The sequence below is a fragment of the Lineus longissimus genome, chromosome 9, assembly GCF_910592395.1.
Source record: "Lineus longissimus chromosome 9, tnLinLong1.2, whole genome shotgun sequence".
Taxonomy (NCBI): domain Eukaryota; kingdom Metazoa; phylum Nemertea; class Pilidiophora; order Heteronemertea; family Lineidae; genus Lineus; species Lineus longissimus.
This window is the reverse complement of record NC_088316.1, coordinates 5,850,789-5,863,758: the sequence shown is the minus strand read 5'-3', so window position 1 is coordinate 5,863,758 and position 12,970 is coordinate 5,850,789. Positions and strand designations below refer to the sequence as shown.

Here is a 12,970-nt window from a genome sequence, read left to right as displayed (position 1 = left end):
GATTCGCCTCTCTGCTGGCTGATACAGATCACTGTTATAAAAGAAGTGCATAATCTTTTGAGATTCGTTGGGTCACTTTACCTATTGCCTCGTAGTTGTAAGAATCCAGGTCTATTATCTTTAAACAAACCCCGCTCATACCTGAATTGCCATTGTTCCAGCAGTGTCTTATTAAAGGGTAATCAGGGTAAATCTTGAAAACGTCATTTCCACGAAACAGCTATCATGGGCGTCGATATACCAAAACCGGCAAGGACAAATATAAATGTGATGTTTGTTTCTTTGCTCTATATTGTATTCTTCCCTATGCTCTTGCACACGGATGCGGAATAATTGCATGAGCTGTAAAGGGCAAACCATTTGCAGCAACTATCCTTCATGACATTGGCACTATTTACACTTGTACGAGGAATCCCCTTCATTCACGAGTCAAAACAGAGTCAGTTTACTGCATGTGCATTTCAGTCAAGACACCAGTAGTTAGACCATCTAAACCCTGCCTGCAATCCCCCTTGAGCTTATGTCCTTTAAACCTTTCTCTTTGCAGCGTGTAAAAAGTGATTCCAAAGACGCCCTAGCCCTGTCCGACGGGAGTAGCTCTCTGGCACCACGGACGATGGTGTGCAACGACCATTACGCCTCTGGGATATATGGGTGGCGGAAACGGTGCCTGTATTGTTCCACTGTATTCCTCCTCTCCGCCATGATCATCAACTTCGCCCTAACCGTATGGATACTCAGAGTCATGGACTTCTCAATAGTAAGTCGATCACATCAGATTCATTCACACCCTTCAGAAAGTTTCCTTTCCATGAAAAATACGCTTTACTATAACCGTGCTTTACCGGTAATGTGTTGGTCTCTGTAGCGAAAGACATTTTTAGACCTCTTACAGAAGTTTGAATCAGCACCGCGGACGGCAGAAGATCGAACAATTTTTCCATATTTTGGATCCGGTTACGCTTACGAAAGAACATAATGAATACGTATTCCTTGGTAACGGCTTGGTTACTTATCAGTGCGCATGCTTAACCGGAAGAAAAACCTGAAAATTGTGTTCAAATTTCTGCGTACCGGGTGGTGCCTCAAAGTACTGTATTGTGGAGCAGCTAACTTTAAGTCAGCATAACCAGCCGTTTTCTCCAAACGAAAATACAAGTCCGAATGCCTTAGATTTATAATTTGTATGTTGGCACTTAAAGTTTCATGTACATGTACATCCTAATTCAGTGTCCTTTAATGAGAAAAAAACAACAGGTCACCAAATAAAAAAATCCCAGAAACTACGATTCCCCCCCCCTAATTATTCAATGATATAGACCCTCAATGTCCACTCCCTATTTCTACGTGACCTTCAAGTGCTGCAATTGCAGTTCATATCATTGGTAGAGACATAGTACAGTACCTAATTGTCGTAAGCGAAAAGGATTTTCAAAAAATCTTCCAGATCGAATCAGCTACGTGGTTTTGATGTTGATGGTCGATTCTTTGTTTCGTGACTCATGATACGTACAACGATTTGAAAACACCCTTTTTCTACTTGTTTATCAATATCAAGAAAATATGCTATAACACATGTACATGTATAGCTTTAGTTTCTCAACACGCTTAAGCGGGATTGGAATCGACCACTTTGAGGACAATTCACGTTGAGTCGCATTATGCATCAAATCAAAAATATAACGAGCAATCTGAAAAATCGAAGTTCGAATCGATTTCTGTGTAGCATTTTTCTTGTGTCTCTGTCAGTGACGGATGTTTAATCATAACTCCCGCCATGTACAATCAAAGAGGCGGCTGTCGGCACGTGATCCCGGCAGTGCCGTTTCTTATCATGAAATCACGAGGCTATTGATTTAAATTCTCAATCAGAAGGTCAATTTATTCACAGACTGCTTCAGACACATGTGAAAAGCCGTCACCATGACTTCTGGAGCTACACTCTTCACAGAAAGTATTTTATGTTTTTGGTTTAAATACAATTTCTATAACCCCCATTTTGACCAACAGAGGTTTTGATAAGCAACCATGACCTCTTGGGGTTGAGATAAAATGTGCAGAATGTATGCGCCGATTCTCGGTGGATAACGCCATTTTAATTAAAATATATCTAGTCTGGGGAATTTTAGAATAGAAAGTGATAACTCATTGTTGGTATTCATAACCTAGCGCTTGAATGGACCTGTCATTTCATTAAAAGTGAAACGGTCCAGGGACCATGTGCTCACCTCAGGTAATGTAATCCATGTCATTTGCAGTGGATATCAGGATGACACTTTCTGACTAGTTTCACCAGTTTTGATTCCATTGAATAATACTCTTCTTCTCGGCTCAATGGCACAAAAGAAAATTACCGGTACCATATAAGTATAGCACTTTGGTTATAAAGTTGACTGAATTTCAGGGTTATTGAAGAGTGTACATGTCACATGGAAATTGGTTGACATCTGTTCAACAGTTTGGGAATAATAGGAATTTTTTTGGATTTTCAAGATGGCAGCCTTGCGGCCATATTTGTCATGGGATTTGACTGAAAATTAAGTATATTGATAAGAGTCCATAGATACATAATCAGATGAAGTTTGGTTGCAATCCGATCCTTAGTTTCGGAGTAATAGGACTTTGTTTAATTTTAAAGATGGATTTGACTGAAAATCAGGGATGTTGCATAGTACATAGATATACAATCACATGAAATTTGGTTGCAATCCGACTTAATTTTCAAGATGGCCGCCTGGCGGCCATTTTTGAAGTTAGAGTCCCAAATTTTTTTGGGTAGAATAAAGGGTCCCTAGATACATGTCCTCACAAGTGTAGAACCTTCTGGCTCAAATAGAAACGAAATGTGCCACCAATCGGTGATTTAGTGAACTTTGGCCTCTGTGACCTTGAAAAGTAGGTCAAATCAAAAACCCGGGTGATATGTCATTTAACCTTAATAGATATTCCCACCAAAAACATTTCTTCCCTCTACGTACAACCATTAGCTTTAAAAAGGCAAAAAACTATTTCTAAGATGGCCGCCTGAAGGCCAGAAAGTACGTCATATTGCAAAAAAGAAAAATAAGTATGAGCATATAGCCCAAAGCTACCATCACACCAAGTTTTAGCCATCTAGCCCCAGGGGTGACGAAACCTGCTCCGCTAACAGACGACGACGAACGCCACAGTATCGTATAAGCCTCCAGAGGAAAGCTAAAAACTGAGCACCTTAGCTCAAAGCATGAGTAAAAAACATAAATTTTTAGTTTTTTACAAAAAAGCCACCTGGTGGCCAAATTAGGAATCGACTTGCACTCAAAATCGAACTTGGCCCATGTATGCACATATGGAAGATGAAAATGATCCGTCAAAAAATGAAGACAATAAAGCGCTGACAAAGGCAATGAAATGGCCAGGGCCATTGTGCTCACCTCATGTGGAGGAAAGATGGATAAAGAGCATGGTATTGTGTCATGTAGTGTTAGGTTTGATGTAGGTCCAAGCAATTACAATTTCCCCAAAATGGCCAATTTACATAACATTCGACCTCTGTGACCTTGAAAAGTAGGTCAAATCAAAGAAGACCCGGGTGACACATTGAATGGTTGTTAGAATTAGATGTACCTATGATATAAAATTGGTACCAATCGGGCAAGTCATTACTAGGAATAATGGCATTTTGAAGAATTTAGGATTTGGCCCCCTCCCTGGAGGCCAAACGGCAAATCAGATCGCACCAAACTTCGGTACCTGAGATCACCTGACCAAGGGGTACATGTGTACTTAATTTGTGATCAATAGTCATTGCAGTTAAGAAACGTGCCATAGTTACGGCCTGACGGCGAATTTACGCCATTTGACCTCTGTGACCTTGACAAGAAGGTCAAATTAAAAACCTGTGTGACATATACTGTATGGTGGTTAGATGTACCCATGATATAAAATTGGTGGCAATCGGGCAAGAAGTTAAGGAATAATCACATTTTTAAGGTTTTTGGATTTTGCCCCCTGGTGGTCAAGTGGTGAATCATATTGGACCAAACTTCGGTCCCTGAGATCACCTGACTAAGGGGTAAATGTGTACCAAATTTGGTATCAATAGTCATTGCAGTTTAGAAACGTGCCATCGTTACATCCTAACGGCCAATTTACACCATTTGACCTCTGTGACCTTGAAAAGGAGGTCAAATCAAAAACCCGGAGGAAATATGATGCACCTTTGCTAGAAGTACCTACCATATTTTTTTCAAAATTTCCCGACTACTATTAAGGGAGATATTGCATATTTTCACTTTTAACGTTTGGCCCCCTGGTGGCCAAACCATGAAACGAATCGGACCGAAACTTGGTCTCCAAGGTGTCATTACAAAAGGGTACATGTGTACCAAGTTTCAACTCAATAGCTCTAACAGTTACGAAACGTGCCCTGCTAACGGACGACGGACGACGACGACGACGACGACGACGACGACGACGACGACGACGACGACGACGACGACGACGACGACGACGACGACGACGACGACGACGACGACGACGACGACGACGGACGACGGACGCCACGGTATGGGATAAGCTCACCTCTGCTAAGAGGTGAGCTAAAAACCCGTCGGTTTTAGTCTACAGTTTAGTTAGCGCCATCCTCGTGATGTGCAGTGAGGCCACAAATACCTCGAGGTCGGTGTCAATTATAAATGTAAGCCAACCAAAATATCCAAACCCTTAGAGGTTCAGAGAAATGAAATACCCTGAATTTGATTGAACTTCTGAGAAACCACAAATGGATTGTCATTTTCCTGAAAAACCTCAATGTATTTGTGTTGGCTAGGTTTTTCAAAAATTCATAGACCATTATTTTAAGAGCGTTTTAAGAACCTTGTGTAATCGGAACGTCAACTGAAAACTGTATGTTTCATTTCCAAAAATATCCCGGTCACCCCACAGAAAGAAAATATAGTTGCCGCATGAACAGGCGCAACTCTTTCTCCTCGGTCAGCCTGGAGTAATTGATTACTGAAGACAGGATGAACAGCCTAGAGAGAGAGGTATTTGACGCTCAAAGTACTGAACCAGATTATCAAGTATTTTTCATCACGAATTACACCCATTCACATCTCTATTTTCAGGACGGCATGGGGAAGTTACGAATCACAAAGAAAGGAGTTCGTTTGGAGGGAGACGTTGAGTTCATCAAAAATATGAAAGTTTCAAAAATTGGATCATATAAGGTACTTACATTTAAATGCATTGTCTATCTATTTTGACAAGAACTGATGCGAATTCATGCGTGATATGAAAATGAATAGATGAAGTAGAAAATGTCCCATTGGAAAAAGTATCCGCCCCTTTCGTGCCTGTTGTATTCTGACGGATTATAGTAAATGTTTTTTTACAGGCCGATGGCCGTCAATCACGTAAATAGTTTAACCATCAAGGCGCGAAAAAGAGTCCTTTGTGCCCCGGACAAGTGCTGGACATTCTGATATCGGACATTTCAAACTTCTGCACCGGTGAATGCAGAAAATGTTCCCCTTGAAAGTGTCCGGCGCTATTGTATTCTGCCGGATTATGATGTATTGTTTTTGAAGGTAATGGCTATCAATCCCTCGGAGATCAAAGCACACACAATATAATTTTTTGCTCCCCGGACATTCTATCCTAGGACTTTTCAAACTTCTACATCTGCAAGCTATATGGCTACATGCAGAAACCTCAGTGGTGCCATCTTAAAACATTACTAAAGTTTACTCAGGTATGTCTCGGTGAGGAGCAACCGGTGAGGAGCACGTCTCTGTCGGCCGGGCCGTAGACATATCGAATAACGTATGGTGTACTTGGATGTGTGAAAGACCACATATGTAAATCCATACGGATACGTCATATCTAGGGAGCAATTTTTCAATTTGATTACGACATGGCGAAAGCGCTCAAAAGAATTGCGGTAGGCCTTCGATCACAAATGAAGGGTGAAAAATTAACTCCTCGAAGCCGAACTTATTTGTTCGGTCGTCACATCGTTATGAGGAGATCATGCAAACAGGGAGCTAGTCGTTCGCGTTGACGTTTCGGGAGCTTTGCGAAACTGGCCTAATAAGCTACTGTACCGGACGCGGATGTCGTATTTATGACGCCGTACTACATTGTACCTTAGGGGAGGGAGGGACGTCGGGATCTGGGAAAAAAAAGGTCGGAACTAATTGGTCGCAGAGCGCATTATCAATAGGATTCTGCTAATCGGGAAATAGTGTGAACAGTGACGGTGCGGGACGTCGGGACAGGAACAACCTCCGTTGCCTCCCCGAAACTCTTACGAAGAATCAACCAGAGCTGCAGTACTCTCTCCAGATATTAAATCAGCACCACTGTCGGCAGGAGGTAGAACAAAATTTCCAGATTTTGTATCCGATTACGCATGCGCTTGAAACAGTTAACCTCGGTTAGTTCTACTCGATGTCTGGAGTTTATTCGAAGTCATCCAACGAATCACTAATTAGCTGATATCGTTCTAATTTCTATTTTCAGAATAAGCCATTGAAAATACAGTCGGACACAAACATATCTATGCAAACTACAGTGAATGATGTGGTTAGAAGTAAACTCATCTTAGGTAAATAGAATACACTCTGTCATTCGTACAAAATGTTGGGGGCGAGGTAAAAATGCCCTTATGATGAATAAGATGATCACATCACTTGATAACAAGTTTCCACACAGTAGCTGCATGGCGTTAACCGGATATGCTGACTTTAATCATCAGAATATCCAATGCCAAGAGCACTTGATTTAGTTCATCTACTGCCGTCTAGGTAGCCGGACCATCTTCCTTCAATCCTTCCACCTAGAAGGCAACTAGTGAACTGAAACTGTGCCATTAGCTAAGCGTAGTTGATTGGTTTACGAGCAACTATTTTATGCGGGAACTTTGCTTTATGTATGTTTTCCTGAACACGAATAAATTCTGGGGTTTTCAGATTTTTCACAGACAAACGAGATAATAATCATAGAAGAATTTGCTAATGCATCGATTCATGTGGTTAGCAGTGGTTACAGAGCATCAGGTCTTTGCCGTCACAGTCATTGCGTCCTAATGGATTTCGCCACCCCGTCCCATTCCATTCGGTGCATCCCTCGTCTTTAATTGCAGTGGAAATGATGGAACAACTTATTTCTATATCGGTTTACCTTGTACTAATACAGTAGAACATCCCTTAGCGGATATTTCTCCATTAAGGCCAACCTCTCTATTAAGTACACTAGTTTTGGTCCTAAATTAAAATTGTTGTTTCCATTTAATTTGACCTCTCTAAATAGATGACCTCCCTATTAACTCTCTGAGGGACAAGTTTTTTTAGGATAGATTTTAGTCAAAATACCCCAACGAATATGATTGACATGATTGTGGGCTTAATAGGAGAGATAGAGTATAGGTGTAATGGAATTATTTTAGGGGTAGTGAACTGCCTTTCAGGTGGGACCTAAGTAAGCGTCATAATATTGATGTTGTTCCCATGGCAACGGTTGAAATTCTCCAGAAAGTCTTAAATTTCCACAAAAATGTTATGTATTCCCAACATAATAGTCTTTACACAGTTTCCCTGGTCAGACACACCAAAAATATCATCAAAAATGAATTTAGTAGGTAATTTTTATCAAGAATGGTGAATTAAACATATCTCTTGGAACAAGGTTGATATGGCAAACCTTTGGGACAGTAGGCCGACCCATTAGGTCACTATACTATAGCACAGGGTAAATACTGATGCAGACTTACCAAAACCACATACATTATGTGTGATGATATGAACTAACTTTGACAAAAAACACTTCTTGTGTGAAACAAGATTTAGGGCAGTGAACTGCCTTTCAACTAGTCCAAGAATACTTGTCATATTTTCACCCCGTTGCCATGGAAACGCACAGAAACTGAAGAATACCACGAAAATTGCAAGAACCTTTCAGTTTTCTGACTTCTGAACACTTTCTTCGGGCAGATACACCAAATTTTACATCATGACTAAATTCTGGAGGCAATACTCATCAAGGATGGTGAATCTGGCAACAAAATAAGGGGAAATGAGGTTCTTCCAAAACGATCTCCCATAATAAATCAATTATGAACGAAAAATGACAGAAAGAAAATCACAAAACAAACATAAAATGCGAAATGGAAAATGTTCAATAAGCGTATACTTTTCCAGCAGACGATAGAATGCGACACATAGCGGAATTTTTGGTACACCAAAAGATCCGGTCGTCTGCTGACTTCAGAACGCCGCAGGAAGTTTGAAATGCTTAAAAGGGGTGAAAAAAACGGCATTTTTTGGGGGTTCAAAAGGGGTTTAAAAGGGCGGAGGACAGTACTTGTCAGTCCCGAGATTGTCCTTTTTAATAGCGAGGGTCTACCCTAATTGTTTCTCTCGCCAATTTATATTTTCAGCGAACAATAGAATAGAAGCATATAGCGACGCCTTTGAGGTGAAAAACGCAAAAGGACGCCAGCTGTTCTATGCAGACAGTAAGAAAGCAGTGCTTGGGGCAGAAATTCTTAAAATAACAGGTACATGTACATGTGTTCTAGCATTTTGGTTTATAGGGTGGCTCTATTAGAAGCCAGGTAGGTCAGAGAAGTCGCCGGTAGGGGTCTCTCACAGTACATCGAAACTGTTGATCAGGCGCTTGTGTAAAGAACAAAATTGTCGCTGAATCACACCATGGAGGTACTATTAAACTATAAACTATATCTATAAGCAATGGTACAGGCCCATAAATGTGCTTACTAGTCCCCTGAGGACTACCAATTTGACTTCCTAGATCCTGCCTTGTCCTTGACATTAATGAGCCTCACTGAACCTTTGTTTGAAGCGGTTGGTCTCTAAGCATGCACAAGGGTTCTCCTCCTGGAAGTAAGTGATACGTCATGTATATTGTTGGAATGATACCTATTAATAGAAAATGCTATCGAATAGAATTGGGAGTAAAAGGTTATTTTCGTCACCAATTAATGATACAGGTACATCAAGTACTTAGCCCTTTCTAAACCCACTGCATTGACAATGTGGTTGAGACAACATGATCCTCGTCGTTTAATTTGTATCAAAATTGTAGGTGCCAAAGGAGCTGCATTTAATGGTTCCGTCCAAACACCAAGAGTACGTTCGGATGCATATCACAATCTCAGGTATGTCCTCACTTCCTCTCACGATAATTCTGTTGATCATACCTCACTAGTACGTGGATCAATCACGTCACGCCATTGGCGATCACTTGCCATCCGATAATTTTTACTTTTCCATGCATGGCATTATTCTACCGATGTCGTCATCGCTGACTGGTTGGTATGAGGAAAAACGTCTTCGCCATCGTGATTCCCCAGTCTAAAAGTTGGACGAGCGGTGCAGTAAAACAGCAAGAGAGATCAATGACAATATACTGTTTCCCAATTATTTTCTGTACGCCTCAATCCCCACGAACTCCTCTCTTCCTTTGTTCAATTGTTTTTAAATGTATCAAAAAATCTTGTCCGGCTTCATGTGAAATGTCTTTTGTACTAGGTGGACAAGAACATTCAAGCGTAATTGAATTGTCTTTCCACAACGTGCCAAGTGAACAATACGGTGCTATTGGCTAATCTTTTACATGATGTTCACTTTTTCTGACTGTTTGTTGGGTAGCTTTAGACCGTTGGGGAGGTGTTGTTCATGTTGTTTCGCAAGTGTGGAGAGAGGTTTTCTTTAAATTTACACACATGTACTTTTCCAGGTTGGAGTCTCCTACAGAATATGTCCAAGTGTCTGCCCCACGCGGTGTCAATCTCTTCTCTCCGGCTGGAGAAATCAGCATCACAAGTCTTTATGACATGAAAATACAGTCATTAGATAATGCAGTAAGTTAAAGCGCTAATCAACAGTAGCCTGGCAAAACTATGTGCCAAATAGGGGAGTCCTCGTCAGCAGTCATACCACCCCACGGTCGAATATAAAATGATTTTGATATTCAAATATTGTCTCTGTAACCTTTCTAACAAATTTGACAGTCTCACTCGACTGGATTCTCCAATGAGCCACCACTTTTCTTACAGCCGTTTCGTGTGGCGACAGATTTTATGATACCAGTATCTCACCTACGCCCCAATCATTGCACAATACAATGTATTAACAATATAATTACATCTACGTGTATAACAGTATTGATCAATGTATTATTACCTCAGAAATATATTTTATTCTTATTTCAGATCCGGTTAGACTCCGACAATGTCCAATTTTTAAATCTTCCTGTCAGTGAACCAATTGGAGATGGGACGCGCTATCCTGGAGTGTATCAACTATGCATATGTGGCCACAATGGACGATTGTTCTTGGCCCCTCCAGACTCTAGTTGCGCTGCTGTGGAGAATACCTGCACGTAGCAAAATGTTTCTGAGTTTTACTAAGATTTTCACCCAGATCAAAGTGCAAGCTATCAGAACTGGTTTGAGGACCATGGGCCGGGTTTACATAGAGTTACATGAAACGTGTGACATTAAGAACGAACATGTCATTACAAACAAGTGGGCTACATAGGATTAACTTCGTCACATTTCATTATCCTGTTTTCAAGTATGAGTTAATGAACGAACATGCTCTTGATAAGTGACAAGACACGTGAAATCTGGATTTATGACAACGAGAATCCTATGATATAAACTCAGCCTTATCGAGCAATGGTATGATTAGAAGAAAATGTGTGGAATTTTGAGCAGTGTGGGCAGCTGAAACATGGTAAAGGAAGGAGCACTCGATCCGTTTGCGTTTCAGTTATCAGCATACATATTAAGGTAATTATCCTATCATCAGCATAAAGATACATTTGTGATATATGCTGAGGAGATATAGTTGAAGCGATTTCAAACAGCAAGCGTTTCTGGTGTGTGGGTGTCATTAATTTTTGATCTGGATTCATGTATTTGAACTTTTCATTCAACGCCATTCTTTATATTAACAAAGGCGCATGCATGTTCACAATATTGTTTTTGCAACTAGCAAAGTGGAAGATAATGATGCTAGAGATATTAAAGATGATGATGGTGACGATACAAATAATGATGAAGATGATTGTGATGATTATGATGGTGGTGGTATGACGATGATGATAACATCACACTGGTATTTATTACTTTATCACCATTGCATAATTGCTAATACAAGTTTCTCAATGAGAAATACGTCGTATAATTTTGATGACTGTCGTGATTTTTCTTGTGACTCCATGCTAAGAAATGTATGAACAGTTTGTAAATATTTCGTGTCAACATTTGATGTAAGAAAATATATGTATATGTAAAACAATAATGTCTAATAGAATAAACTCGAAACATAGAATTGTATATTTTCTTCTGACATTCAAAGGAGATTTTACGGACTACGAAGATCTGTCGTGACATTGCGTCCGATCCAGTGCTTATTCAATACGTGACACGTATCATCTTGCCTACTAATTAGTTGACCGTGTAGCCGAAGAATTTCAAAAAGGTCTTCGATACAGGGCATTTAACTTCGTAAGCGTTGCGAAGCCCGCCGTATGTCTGCAGAGAGAGGTGGGACAATAACAACAACTCTGATAATGTATCATGAACTATTGGTGTTTTACTCTCGGTCTTATCCCAACAGTCACCTAGTAATCCATGGAGACTGGTTGCCCTGGGAGAAACTGTCCAAGAAAACGAATTGTCCGTAAGGACGACTTGTCCTTGAAAATGAATTGTCCTCATGGATGATTATCTGTCCCGGGGACGAATCATCATCGGCAACAGATTGTCCTTATGGGTGGCAGGAGTATCCGAATATTGTTCATAAGTACGACTTGACATTAAGATATTGAGTTGAGCGCTGAGCGTCAACTGAGACATTATCAACTCTATGAACAATATAGTTGATTTAATGCATGTCATAAAGGAGGTAACTGGAAGAGCCCTGTGAAAGTGTTGGGTATTCTCTTTCAAAGTATCGACTCAACTTAACCTTAACGTGGAAACACTTTTACAAATGTACATAGTTTATGGTCCCTCAAATACGTAAATTCATTTGATTTCTTTTCAAAGTTTAAATGGAAATACTACAATTAACTTTTGTATTTTAGCAACCAGGGAAAGGTAAACGGAAACGGAAAAAAGTAAACATAATGTGTACTTTTAGAATTTATCTCTTAATAGTTGAGCAGAGGTAACTGGCTGGACAGTAACTTGTTGCAATTGCAGTTTTGAGTGTAAGGCGAGTTATCCCCACTTCTCATATTATATTGGGAAACCATTTTTAGCAAATTTCGTTTCAGTTCTTAGAAAGTAGAGATAAGCAGGATTTGTTATTTTGATATGTAATACAAACGTTGGTATACAATATAATCATTGGACTTTAAATGGGTGTTCCAAAAACCTCATTGTAAAATGTATGCACTATACATGCACAATTTATAGTACCAGGTACACTTTAATAACTACACACCTCATGAAGAATTGACCCGAGCGCACATTTTGCAATTAGCGCCCAGTATGTTGAATCCAGGATTGGGACAGTGTTAAGGTGTTCTTTGCAACCGGAGTTTGAGTCGGATATGCCAACAATGGTAAAATTGAAAAAATTGTAAATATTGATGCGTTTATTTTTATTTTACGGTACAATTCTAACAATTGTAAGCTCACTTTCCCAAAATAGTGAAAGAGTGAACTTTGGACTACGACCTTCGGAATTGCGGTAAAGACGTTTCTAGCTCAGCTGACGAAGTCAGCGAGCTGGTAGAATAGCTATTGAGATTCTGTCTGAGGGTCTGTCCGTGAGTCCGTCGGTCGGGCCGCCCGTCTGTCGGGCCGTCCGTCTGTCGGAATGGGGCGCACGTTTTGTAACCGTACGACCTAGAGATTTCAACTTACTTAATGTCTAATTTTAGGGTATATTTTCTCTGATCAGAAACCAAAGATCAACGCGATTCGACCTAGATTAAGCGTGCGAGACAG

At 40.3% G+C, this 12,970-nt stretch overlaps 1 protein-coding gene across 1 annotated transcript; it reads left to right on the top strand.

Moving 5' to 3' along the window:
- The first annotated feature begins 513 nt into the window (after positions 1–513).
- Positions 514–11,342, top strand: LOC135493755 (delta-sarcoglycan-like). The gene is made up of 7 exons (XM_064781306.1): positions 514–760; positions 5,109–5,210; positions 6,505–6,589; positions 8,420–8,539; positions 9,088–9,160; positions 9,742–9,865; positions 10,217–11,342. The coding sequence occupies exons 1-7, from the start codon at positions 521–523 to the stop codon at positions 10,388–10,390; spliced, it is 918 nt and encodes a 305-aa protein (XP_064637376.1). The 5' UTR covers positions 514–520; the 3' UTR covers positions 10,391–11,342.
- The last annotated feature ends 1,628 nt before the right edge of the window (positions 11,343–12,970 follow it).